The sequence below is a fragment of the Pongo pygmaeus genome, chromosome 15 (assembly GCF_028885625.2).
Source record: "Pongo pygmaeus isolate AG05252 chromosome 15, NHGRI_mPonPyg2-v2.0_pri, whole genome shotgun sequence".
In the NCBI taxonomy this organism is placed as follows: Eukaryota; Metazoa; Chordata; class Mammalia; order Primates; family Hominidae; genus Pongo; species Pongo pygmaeus.
In genome coordinates this window covers 66,171,312-66,185,392 of record NC_072388.2, presented here as the reverse complement: position 1 = coordinate 66,185,392, position 14,081 = coordinate 66,171,312, and the positions used below count along the sequence as shown (strand labels likewise).

Sequence of the window (14,081 nt, the reverse complement as noted above, 5' to 3'; positions counted from 1 at the left end):
GCAACCTCCGCCTTCCAGGTTCAAGGGATTCTCATGCCTCAGCCTCCCGAGCAGCTGGGATTACAGGGGCCCGCCACCACGCCCAGCTAATGTTTGTATTTTTAGTAGAGGCGCGGTTTTCACCATGTTGGCCAGGCTGGTCTTGAACTCCTGATCTCAGATGATCCTCCCTGCTTGGCCTCCCAAAGTGCCAGGATTAGGAGAATGAGCCACTGTGCACGGCCAAGACTGCATTCTTAGTACAAGTAACTATTACCAGAAGGAAAATTTTAAGAGTATTAAAATTTAAAGGGGTCGGGCGCAGTGGCTCATGCCTGTAATCCCAACACTTTGAGAGGCCAAGGTGGGCGGATCACGAGGTCAGGAGATCAAGACCATCCTGGCTAACACGGTGAAACCCCGTCTCTACTAAAAATACAAAACATTAGCTGGGCGTGGTGGTGGGCACCTGTAGTCTCAGCTGCTCAGGAGACTGAGGCAGAAGAAGGGCATGAGCCCAGGAGGCGGAGCTTGCAGTGAGCTGAGATCGTGCCACTGCACTCCAGCCTGGGAGACAGAGCGAGATTTTGTCTCAAAAAAAAAAATTAAAAATAAGTAACCGAGTTTTAAAAATCAAGAACAAAGTAATTTTAATCATTTACATATTAAAAATGTAAAACATTACAATGATGTACTTCTGTGGCACTTTTTATAGTATGAACTATAGGCTATTCTGAAATAGAGGCAGAAATTAATGAGAGATGGAAATGATTTTCTTTCTTTTTCTGAGACTGCTCTGTTACACTGGTGTGATCAAAGCTCACTGCAGCCTCAACCTTCCAGGCTCATGCAATCCTTTCACCTCAGCCTCCTGAGTAGCTGGGATTACAGGTATGCACCACCATGCCCAGCTAATTTTTAAATTTTTTGTAGAGACAAAGTCTCATTATGTCAGCTGTGCCACTATGTGGCCCAGGCTGGTCTCAAACTCCTGGGCTCAAGCAATCCTCCCACCTCAGCCTCCCAAAGTGCTGGGATTACAGGTGTGAGCCACCAGGGCCAGCCTCATAATGACCTCTTAAAAAATCCATCTAATTCTGATGGAAAGCCATCGTCAAACTCTAAGGCAGATCTTTAGTCTTATAAAAAGACTTAGAAATGTCATCATTGGAATCTACATACTTTCAGAAAATCAATCTATCAACAAACACTAGTTCTAAACATTTATGGGCTAAAGTTTGGCATGGTAAGAAGACACCATACTGATATTTGGCACAAGCCTGAGGCAGAACCACGATGGCTACCCAACACTCCAAGATTCTAGAGAAATGTCCTGTAACTGTTACTCTGAAGAATCAAGGGTTTTAGCATCATCCTCTAAAATAAATGTAAGAAGTCCATTCCTCCTTCCTTAAAATATGACTGATATAGACAAAATCTGTTTCTAGCTTTTGAGTTTTAAAGTGAGAAATTTGAAGCTTTCTGTGACCTTATACTAAAAAAGAATAAATGTAAATATCATGTTGAAATCTCTTGTTACCCAGAAAAGTCTCTTTGGCTTAGTTACAGAGATAAAAGAAATTCCTTATAACTTAGTCTAAAATCTTTGGACAACTTCCTCTGTTCCTACTATGTATGTGATAGTCAATATTTCTCAGTCTTTTTTTTCATGCCCTCCTTTTCTTCTTCTCCCCTAAACTATTGCTTGTTGTCAAATCCAGTGTAAGGCTAAGTCTATAGCCAAATCTGTTATGCTTAAAATCCTCAGGTGTGAGTAGGAGAGATGATCACTAAAAAATGTTGTAGATAAAAGATAAGGCCAGAAAAACATCACAGCAAAGCATTGAAAGGTCTAATTCAGAAACAGCAGTTCTGGCAGAACTATTTTTTTTTTAATTTTTGTTTGTTTGTTTTCTGAGAACTTTTAAAATCACCTTTTATTTATTAATTTAACATATATTATCTGGATTTAAAACAAATAAGACTCAGCTTCTGACCTCAAGAAGTTTATAAACTGAGAATATACAGTAGAAAGAATTATAACAGAGACAATATCATGAAAATATTGTAAAGTAGGGGACACAGAAGAAAAAATATACATAAGTGTTAATGGATATGCTTTCAAGTAAAGTATGGAAGTGAAGTTTATCTCAGCATCAGGCAAAGTGCTTTACATGGTGCAGACATAACAGCATTTATTAACAAATAAATGGATGAATTATTATCCCTTTACCCTATATCCCTATTTTTATCATCCTGTATGTATTCCTTTGCCTTCTCTGATAGCTTATTATGCTTCCCTTAGTTGTGCTCTCCTTTCTTCATTCTACTGCCATCCTGGGAACTCTAAGAGCCATTTGTAGAAAATAATTATATCTACATACAGTCATGCACTGCATAACAACATTTCAGTCAACAACAAACCATATATATGATGGTGGTTGGAGGAATAGGCTATACCACATAGCCTAGGTGTACAGCAGGCTATATCATCTAGGTTTGTGTAAATACACTCAATGATGTTTGCACAACAATGAAATCACCTAACGGCACATTTCTCAGAACTTATCCCTGTCGTTAAGTGATGCATGACTGTACTTTGTTCTATTTTATATAATCTTAACTCTCAGAACCATGTCCCCTTGATAATCTTAATCTATAATGTAAGCTAAAGTTTTAGTTTAGTCTAAATTAGGGATAGTTTCATCAATAAAAAATTTGGAGCATCTTATTTCTGCCCTAAGATCACATTTGGTGTAATAAATTCTATGATGTTACTTTTCCTGATTCCTTATAAAGTTATGCATCTTTCCTTCTCAAAAATCATGTTGATGCTCCAATTAATGTCATAGTATATAGTATATAGTATAATGCAAGTTGTATTGCCTCGATAATACGGTCATCTTAATATGTATACAGGAAATGTACTACAATATGGGATTGGCTGAAGTTATACATAATTCCATTCTAAAGGCCAAAGAATTGGCCACATTCTATTTAAGATACTTATGCTGCAGGTACAACATAAAAACCCAACTACACGAAAAAGTAAGTGGAATACTTTATTAAATAGAGGCATGAAATAGTGAGTTTTTCTTTGTGAAGGCTTGCATTTTCAATGTTCTTTTAATATTATGTACTTTCTACCATATTGTGTCTTACCTGGAACAAGCCCGGCTAGAGGTTGATTATCTTCGTCCCCTTCCCTGTAGGCCTGCCACCAGTTTGGATCTTCCTGACTGATCACATGAAGTATATCACCTTTTTGAAAAGACAGACCTAACTCTCGACATGGAACATAAGGGTCATCTGAGGGGTCATAGTCAAAATGAGCTTTTACATGGATCTAAAAGATAAAAAGGGCAAAAACAAGAATAAATGGCAATATAAAATGTTTCATATGAATACAATTTAGATGCTACAAATTTTTTATTATTTTTTAATTTTTAAAAAATTTAATAGAGACAGCATCTCAGTATGTTGTCCAGGATAATCTCAAATTTCTAGCCTCAAGCGATCCTCCTGCCTCAGCCTCCCAAAGTGGTAGGATTATAGGTGTGAGCCACTGCACTTGGCCACAATTTTTCATTAGTGCAAAGAAATTGTAGTTGGAAGAAGGGTGTTAAGTAACAGTGTTTTGGGGCAATATTTTTTTCAGGCTGATCTGTTGTCTTCTCTGTTGACTTGCAAATATGTACAAGGATATCCACAACACTGTTCGCAGCTACAAGCTGAGGTACAAGGTGCCTCAAAAGCTTGAGAGAAGCAGAAATATAATAGAATCCTGACCTGTGAAAACAATGACTCTGCAATAAGGTATGCAATTTCCAAACCACAGCTACTAGAAAAGGTACACTTTACCTTACCACATCTCTTCATCTAAGCAGATAAATATGAGCTTCCCTGGGGCTGTCATTGTCTCTTGACCCCACTGTCAGTCCAGCTGTGCCTTAAACTCTCTTGGCGTTTCTTTTAAAGGATATGTTCATGAAACAAGCACACTACAAATGACTAAAATTAACTGAATCAAGTTTATAATCAATTCTTATTTGTATGCTACATAGGCTTTGACATATTATTAACGGTACAAGTTATAATTTTTGCTAATAATGTGTTTTTGGAAATCAGAATAAATCAAAGAATTGTGCTATTCTACTTAGCATTAAAGGCAGGTAGTAACTCTCATGAACTTTATAAGCTATTTCGTATGCCATTTCTTCCAATATGCCTCTGTAAGATATGACAGACTATTCTTACTTCTAAGAAGTTATAAAGGAATTAATATTCTCTTTAACTTCTCCATGTCTAATTTTTACCTAACCTGGGCAAGTTGCATGTGACACTTCCAAAATCTATAAGAAACCTACTTCATCTAATGAGATCTCACACAAATTTGTAACGAGCATTTCTGCCCACATATTTGCAGTGAGCATTTCTGTCACACATAGGTTAAATTCCAAGTTCAGGCTCAATGAACCAAGCAAAAGACGAACAGCCTAAGAATTCAAGGTCCATTTCTATCCAAATGTTATTTGGCTTTGGCTTTTTTTTTTTTTTTTTTTTTGAGATGGAGTCTTGCTCTGTTGCCCAGGCTGGAGTTCAGTGGCACAATCTTGGCTCACTGCAAACTCCATCTCCCAGGTTCAAGTGATTCTCCTGTCTCAGCCTCCCGAGTAGCTGGGATTACAGGCACTCACCACAACACCAGCTAATTTTTGTATTTTTAGTAGAAGCAGGATTTCGCCAGTTGGCCACACTGGTCTTGAACTCCTGACCTCAGGTGATCCACCTGCCTTGGCCTCCCAAAGTGCTGGGATTACAGACGCGAGCCACCATGCCCGGCCTTAGCTTTAAGTGTTTTACTCTCACCATAATTGAGGTTATATGTAATAAAGATAGTACCAGTCTGCCCCAAAAGGGGCACTCTTTAAGTGCTCTTTAAGCACTTGAGATACTGACTAAAATGAGTACTGTCAATCACAGACTATATGAAATTGGATAAAATGCTAAGTGACAAAGATAGACACAGATAGATAGATAGATAAATGGCTTTTTAAAAAAAATTTGGCTTGTCATTAAAGAATTTTTTTAATTTCAAAGAAATATTTTATTAACTTCTGTAAACAGGAGATAAAGCTGAGTCCTAATATACAAACTGAAACTAAGGTTAAAAAATGAACTAGTTAAAAATACAAAGATATAAAAGTTAAACAGTTACCAGTAAAACTTAAATGTTATTATGCCTTTTGGGAGTAACTTTTGATATACAAAAAATACACATTATCATAAGTGTATAGCATAGTGAATTTTCACTAACTAAACAGACCTGTGTAACTAGCATCCAAATCAACAACCATCATATCACCAACACCTCAGAGGCCCCACCTGGTCTCTTTCAGTCACTACCCATCCCATCCCCTCCAAGGATAAACATCATCCTGATTTCTAGAAACACTGATTATTTTCCCCTGTATCTTAATTCATATACGTGGAATAGCACAGTACATAATCTTGTACTAAATATAGTTAAGATACCACACCAAATTTGAAAGTGTTGTGCCTTCATCCTAAATGCAAAGTGCCCTAAAGAGCCTTGTTCTAGATGTGAAAAAATAGTTTTTATTAAAATCTTGAAATCTTTGTGAGTCAGCACTAAAAATGAATTTTAAAAAGTTGTGTGGGATAGCAGTGAATCAAAACACAGTTAAGAGATTGAGCAAAAAGATTATACAAATTTATAATCTTGGCATGAGGAAAAATCTCATATGTAGTATTATCTAGAAATTTTTTTTTTTTAAATGTGCTTGAGCACCATCCTATCAATTAATAATACTTCTAGAATCTGTTTGTTACTTTTTTGCCAAAAAAAAAAAAACTTTAGAATCTAAAAATGGAATTTTAGGCATCACTTTGAGTAGTGGAGAGATCAATTTTACCAGATTTTTCAAAGATCAAATCAAAGTGCTTGTCAATCTTGATTGACAATTTTATCAAATCACTTTCTGAAAGCCTACCCAGCATGTTGTTTTTCAAAGTGTTTTTGCTCAGATCACCTGCCTAGGATGTTTATTAAAATGCTGAATTCTCATGCCACATCTCAGACTCTCAGACTCTGAATTTTAATCAGGTTCCTTGGGTAATTATTAGGTACAGCAATCTTAGGGAACTACTACCCTGAGAGAAATTAAGATCCATGAGGAGAGAATATCTACATTTATGACCATTGCCATAGGCCAACAAAATCACCTAGAGATGCTTTTCCATGTACTCTTGCCTATGCAGTTCTCATCCCTTAACTATTCCGATTTAACTGGCTTGGAATAGGGCCCCTCTTTGTGCAGGCTGGGAAGAGAACATGCTTTACTTATGTGACAAGTTTATCTAGTCCCATCTAAAATATACCCTAAAATTAAGAGAAAAAGCTCTTACTTTCCTAAAATTAAGAGGAAAAATCTCTTATTAATTTTTCCTAAGGAAAATTTATTTCACATCAGAAAAATTAATGATTTGAATGAGTTAAAGTCTGGGTATTGCCTTAACAGATACTATATGACTTCTATCCATATATTCCACTGATTAATTCTTACCAGTTCTAGAAGTTATCTCCACCAATCTTTCCTGTTAGTGGCAAAATTATTTTGTTTCTCATACAACAACAAAAAAAGCCCCTTTAAAATGAAGGAAATAAACTGACCCTCATAGGAAAGGTCCAGGGCCTCATAATGCTATAATAATATTAGAACAGTATATCTGATCAAAACAGTATTTGGCTTCTGAACAAAACAAAATCTTCTGTTTACGTTTCAAATTGTAGAACTGTTTTGACACAATTATCTTCCAGCCCAACATTTTCTTTTTCCTTTTTTTAATATCTATAAGCTGTTCACATTTGAAGTCCTAATGATGAAATGGGGATAGGGTATAGGGGTGATTCATCAGTTTATTTACATTTTTTTTAGGAATTCAATGTTCCAAAATATTGTTTTTCAACCAATCAAGAAGGCTATTAGAATTACTTATTAATAAAACTTGTCTTATATTGTAATTTGGGATAGTAAGTAGAGTAGTACATATATAAAATATGGGAGGGGGCATGTTCAATGTTTTTTAATTGATAAAGGTATAAAACAAAATTAGCTGGTGGCACAGTAGATGGTACTTGTACACGGTACAGGGTAGCTGTAATCCCAGCTACTTGGGAGGCTGAGGCAGGAGAATCACTTGAACCCGAGAGACGGAGGTTGCAGTGAGCCAAGATGGCACCATTGCACTCCAGCCTGGACAACAGAGTGAAACTCTGTCTCCAAAAAAAAAAAAGAAAAAAATATTTGGAGAGTACTGATCATCTAAAACTCAGGATCTATATTCCACTTGCTCAATGGACACTCCTTTGGAAAAGTATAAATTTGGCACAACCACCTGGACAGTGCACTTGGGAGACAACTTTGGGATTAGCTTAGTGGACAAGTTAGTACCCATAAAGGTAAGGCTATCACATTGGTGACGCCCTCAAAATCAAAGAGAAAAAAAAGAAAAAAAAAAAAAAAGGAAGTTTGGTTTTTCCCTTTTCTATTATGTCTAAGTATTAGGTTGGCTTTTATACCTTTTACATGTTTTTTTTTTAACTGTTAAGTTCAGGGATACAACTGCAGGTTTGTTACGTAGGTAAACTTGTGTGTTGGGGGTTTGTTGTACAGATTATTTCATCACCCAGGTATTAAGCCTAGTATCCATTAGTTACTTTTCCTGATCCTGTCCCTTCCCCTACCCAATACCCTCCGAAAGACCCTAGTGTGTGTTGTTCCCCTTTATGTGTCCATGTGTTCTCATCATTTAGCTCCCACATATAAGAGAACATGTGGTATTTGGTTTTCTGTTCCTGTGTTAGTTTGCTAAGGACAATGGCCTCCATCTCCATCCATGTCCCTGCAAAGGATATGATATCATTTTTTTTCAGCTGCATTCATATTCCATGGTGTATATATACCACATTTTCTTAATCGAATCTATCATCGATGGGTAGGTTGATTCCACATCTCTACCAAAATATTTTTCTTTGTAATTTTTATTTCTGTATCTCTTACTATCGCAGATTTATCTTTAACTCTTAAAGTTCATTGTAGAAAAGAAAATAGTGAAAGTGAGTCAAGGAAAGCCTTTACAGCACCAAGCAAGTTTTTAAGTATCTCCACACAACACTAGAATTCCTCCTTTCCCCACATCCACCAAGAAATAAATGTCTTTGTTAATACATTTTTATACCTATAATGGGAAAGCAATGTATTTGATAGCAGTGGTTCTCAACTTTTCTTTACAACACAGTTATCTCTGTAGTGCCTGGCACAGAGTACATAATCATAATAATAGCTTATATGTATTAAACAATCAATAATCTGTTAATTTTCTGGTACATATTCTGTAACTAATAAGCGAAGTGATCCTTCTTCATTTAAGTACACTCCTTGTTAGATTATGGCATTAGACTAAATGAAAAAATCCCATTCAGATAAGTCTATTATGTCCTCCCTACATATTATTATAGTATAGAATAATCTAAAGTTTTACAAACTAGTCTGGGAAATCCAATCCTTCCTTTTTTAAAAAAGGCCGAGAGAAGGAAACTGCACAGTTTGAATAATGTATCCGTTTCCTAGATCAAATGTGCCAGTTACTCAGGAAGTGAAATACAAAGGTGCCAAGACTCGTGCCCTCTGCTACTGAAAGTGCAGCCACTGATCGCTATGTGTGATACAAAAGAAATTTAAGAACTCAAGAGAGCACTTCTCCTGACACAGCTTATTACTGCCATACATGACATTATAATTCAACAAGTGATTATATAGGGGTTTCAGATAACACTTATTTTGTATATCTGTCTTAAACACATTTCTAACATCACAAAACATAAATCAGAAAGATATCTGCTGCTGCTCTCAACAGATGCTGACCTGTACCATAATGATACTCAATAAATTGGTTCTAATTTCTTTAGATTATTAATTCCATAGATAATTATTCTGCATATGTCAACCAAGATTATGATTTCCTATTACTGTTTCCTTTCTGGACAGCCTCAATGAGCTTTAATAATAGCAGTTCATTTTAAGCCAGTTAGATTTGACAAAACTTGGCAAGATATATTGCAATTGAGAGTTATTCATAATAAAAAGAGAAAAGAAGGGGCCAGGCGTGGTGGCTCACTCTTATAATCCCAGCACTTTGGGAGGCCAAGGTGGGCGGATCATCAGAGGTCAGGAGTCAAGACCAGCCTGGCCAACATGGTGAAACTCTGTCTCTACTAAAAATACACACACACACACACACACACACACACACACACACACACAATTCAGCCAGGTGTGGTGGCGGGCGCCTGTAATCCCAGCTACTTGGGAGGCTGAGTCAGGAGAATGCTTGAACCCAGGAGGCGGAGGTTACAGTGAGCCAAGATCACACCACTGTACTCCAGCCTGGGCGACAGAGCAAGATTCCGTCTCAAAAAAAAAAAAAAAAAAAAAAAAGAGAAAAGAAGGAAAAGAAAAATACTGCAAATCACTCTATTCTGAAAAGAACCCTACTTTAAATACGAAAATAGGCCGGGTTCAGTGGCTCATGCCTGTAATCCCAGCACTTTGGGAGGCCAAGGTGGGCAGATCACCTGAGGTCAGGAGTTCGAGACCAGCGTGGCCAACATAGTGAAACCCCATCTCTGCTAAAAATACAAAAATTAGCTGGATGTGGTGGCATGCACTTGTAGTCTCAGCTACTAGGGAGGCTGAAGCAGGAGAACTGCTTGAATCTGGGAGGCGGAGGTTGCAGTGAGCCCAGATGGTGCCACTGCTTGCCTCGGTGACAGAGTGAGACTCCAAGTAAAAAGAAAAGGAAAAGCTGCATTTTAAAAGGAATAGACATGGCATTTTGCCTTTCTCCCACTTTATTCCTTTTTAAGCTACTTCATTTTCCAGTTAAGTAGTTCCTGAGATTGTTCATCATGAACCTATATTCCTTTGGTCTTCAGATTAAACCAGCCTTTTATTCTTAATCAATAATGAAAGGTGGTGGTTAAATAACCACTAAAGGATAAGTAAGTTATTTCATTCTTAGGTTGAAACAATCTGTGTAAGTTAATTGCTTTGATATTCTGTTTTGCATACAATGAGAATCAACAAGTTTCAATGTAACACTTCGATTAATTCTATCCATGAAAAAAATGGCTTTCACAGAATTCCAGATTCCGCATGAATAGCAGGAAAAAAAATGTTGAGAAAACATGTCTTGGCTGGGCATTGTGGCTCACATCTGTAATCCCAACACTTTGGGAGGCCAAGGTGGGTGGACCACTTGAGCTCAGGAGTTCGAGACCAGCCTGGGCAACATAGTGAAAACCATCTCTACCAAACGTACAAAAAATTAGCCAGATGTGGTAGTATGCATCTGTGTTTCCAGCTACTAGGGGAGGCTGAGGTAGGAGGACTGCTTGAGCAAGGCTGCAGTGAGTCGTGATCACACCACTGTACTGCAGCCTGGGCAACAGAGCCAGATCCCACCTCAAAAAAAAAATGCCTTAACTTCTGACATTTATTCTCAAAAGACAAAAGTCATTTACTCAGGAGGGATGGATTATTGTGGATAAGTAAGTAGGAATATATTCCAACCCTCCTCTGTTATGTTTCCTCAGTTTGCAGAGCTACTTTTGAAGTTCAGGGCTTATACACAGAAGGGATACAGGGAACAGCACAATGCACAGAAAATCAAGCTGTTTAAATTCAAAGACAAACTATATTTCCTCATTTCTCTTCCTGCAAAAAATTGTAAACATAAAGTAGGCTGCAGATACAATATCAACTTCAGTATGTTCTGTAAAATATGAAGGGAAAACATGGAATGATAGCCAAACTATAAAGCATACCTGTGATGAAATATTGAGAGAAAAATGAAACTGTTCTTTCTCACACTGCTATGCTTTAAAGTTAAGAATAACAGATGCAATACATCAAGCTTCCATGTTAATTCAACACTTTAAAGTCTATCATTTTTAAATAGCTTTATTGATATATAGTTCATATACAATTCACTCATGTACACAATTGGATGGTTTTAGTATATTCACAGATTTGTACAATTATCACCACAAACAATTTTAAAACGTATTTGTCCCCTCAAAAAGAAACTTGGTACTGATTAGCAATCACCATTCCCTCATAACTCCTCATCTCCACATCTAAGGAATTACTAATCTGCTTTCTCTCCTATGGATTTACCTATTCTGGACATTTTGTATAAATGAACCAATACATAGCCTTTTGTGACTGGCTTCCTTCGCTCAGCATAATTTCTTCAAGGTTCATCCATGCTGTAGCATGTATCAGTACCTTAGTCTTTTAAAATTATCAAATAATATCCCATCATACATACATATTTTGTCTTTCATTCATCACCTGACAGACATTTGGGTTGTTACTACTTTCTAGCTACTATGAATGCTGCTGCTGTGAACATTCATGTAGACGTTCTTATGTGAATATATGTTTTCAGTCCTCTTGGATATATACTTTGGAATGCAACTGCTTGACTGTATGGTAATGGAGCCTAACTTTTAATAGGTCTAGCTGAGTAAATGTCTAACAGAACAATATACTCTAAAATAAGGGTTGCACATACTTTTTAAAAGCACTTGCCCTACTCCATACTAAGTTAAGTAAACCCAACTATAACTATAAAAAAAAAATTCTGAAACTGAAATTATTTTCTACTTTTTATTTTAAAAAGGTGCAGAGTTGGCTGGATGTGATGGCTAACACCTGTAATCCCAGCACTTTGGGAGGCCGAGGCAGGCAGATCACATGAAGCCAGGAGTTCAAGATCAGCCTGGCCAACATGGCAAAACCCCGTCTCTACCAAAAATACAAAAATTAGCTGGGTGTGGTGGCATGTGCCTGGAATCGCAGCTACTCAAGAGGCTGAGGCAGGAGAATCATTTGAACCTGGAAGGCATAGGTTGCAGTGAGCCAAGATCACACCACTGCACTCTACCCTGGGCAACAGATGGAGATTCCATCTTCCACCTTCCAAAAAAAAAAGGTGCAGCGTTTACTAATTTAAAACATTGATATTTCATATTTATTTAAATAAAAATGATTGAATTTATCTCTATTTGAGTAGTGGAAACACTTAGTGACATTTCCGTAACAGCAAACAGTAACAGAAGTAAACAGCAGCCATGGAACACATAAATAATGAACATTTAAAAATCACTTACTACTGTTTCCTTGGCAGGAGGCGGCTTGATCTGTTGACTGGGAATCAGAACAAAAGTCAAAGTACCATGCATATCAGCCTGTAATAGAAAGATCAGGTTATTTTTTTAATTTGCATTTATGAAAATCATTCCATGATTTTATGATCTATATTCCCTAAACTGGACTATCCACAGACTTAGATGACCAGCAGCACTTTGCTCTACCAAAGCAATGAATGGGGCTGGATGAAAATAAGTGTGTGAAGATGTCTCTAGATTTTACAACAGAATCAGTAGGTAGTAGAGATTCCACTGTAATAACAGATGCTGAATAACTAGGACCATAAATCTAGTCTGTGGGTGTGTACAAAGTGATCATAAATTGCCCTCAAAGGATGTCTAGAAATGATTTGCTGATTATATTAGCACTATCCAATAGAATTTTCTCCAATGATGAAAATGTGCTATTTCTGTATCTTAATAATGGTAGCCATTAGCTACATACTGCTTCTCAGCACTTGAAATGCAGCTAGTGTGAATAAGGAACTGAATTTTAAATTTTACTTAATTTAAACAGAAATAGCTACATGTAGCTAGTGATTATTATGCTGGACACTGCAGATCTATAGCACTGTTATTGTCTAACATTATTAGGAAAACAACAATCAATTACAGATAATAAAATAAAAGAACACAAAAAATCATGAGGGCACAGACTTTTGTTTTGTTACTGTTTCCCAAGTGGCTAGTGCATATTAGGCACTCAATAAATATGTACTGAGTGAATTAATGAGTTATATTACTGATTCCAGAAAAATAAAATATATGTGATAGTGATACATCAGAAAGTAAAAAAATATCAGTGGTACCACCCAAAAATAAAACTGCTAACAAATACTGTGGGACAGTTACATCATGGAAAAATCAGGCTAGAAATCATCTAGTGCTCTTAACAGTTATTTTAAAAATATTTTATTCTAAAGTCTAATAAGAGCTTTCTAAAAGCTATCAATTATTCTTCTAGCTGTGTCAACTTACCAACAAGTCAAAAACCTCATTGACATCTTTTCCCCGAATTTCAATGCCATTAATCTCTAGAACTTCATCTCCTTCATGCAACAGACCACTTTTCTCTGCAGCACCCCCTTTTACTATCCGGCTAATGATGACAGAGTCCATTTCATTACGAACTGTAGCACCCTAAAAATATATATACGTATAATTTAAAAATAAAAATAATACAATTTTTGTTAAGCATTTCTTTATTTTTAAATCCTATTTTTTCTATTCAACAATACTAACCTTCAGTTATCTTAAGAAAAAATTTATTTACACAACTAGAGTAATCGTAATTAGATTTAAAAGTTGACCATTTCCCCCACATTTTCTGCTTCAGAAATACTCTATTCATTAGAATTCTGAAATTAACCAGACTTTTGAAGCACACAACAGCAGAAAAATGCACTTGTTTAAAAACAGTATGTGGGACACTTACCAACGGAATATCACGAGCCTTTTCTATACGAACTATTTTTACAGTTTCTCCTCCATACTGGCCAATACTTTCATAAACTCTCTCATCTGTAATGGGCTCTAGCTGCATTTCCTGCTCAGCAACCTTATCGTGGGCCAGTAAAAGTGCCTGTTTCAAAGAAATCCATGGCATTTTAAGTAACAGCATGATTTATTTCTGCAGAGTGATTTTTAACCTATGTACATAGTATTCTGACCATTAAATCTTTAAAAGTGCTATAATTAATTAGAGGTAATAATAAAGATGTGTTAAGTATACTAAGGGCATACTCTGGAATGGGTTATGAAAGTCTAAAATGCTTATTAAACTTCGTAAGATAACATCAATGTA

The 14,081-nt window shown here is 36.4% G+C and overlaps 1 protein-coding gene across 11 annotated transcripts in view; it reads right to left on the bottom strand.

The window, feature by feature from the left end:
- The window catches only part of PALS1 (protein associated with LIN7 1, MAGUK p55 family member), a 101,933-nt gene that overhangs the window by 20,310 nt on the left and 67,542 nt on the right, over positions 1 to 14,081 (bottom strand). For all 11 annotated transcript variants that reach the window (XM_054448629.2, XM_054448628.2, XM_063651697.1 and 8 more), the window contains 4 exons: positions 13,713 to 13,859; positions 13,256 to 13,417; positions 12,239 to 12,316; positions 3,142 to 3,325 (listed from right to left, as the gene is read on the bottom strand). In XM_054448629.2, the coding sequence (XP_054304604.1) occupies positions 3,142 to 3,325; positions 12,239 to 12,316; positions 13,256 to 13,417; positions 13,713 to 13,859 (571 nt within the window). The remainder of the gene's footprint in view (positions 1 to 3,141; positions 3,326 to 12,238; positions 12,317 to 13,255; positions 13,418 to 13,712; positions 13,860 to 14,081) is intronic.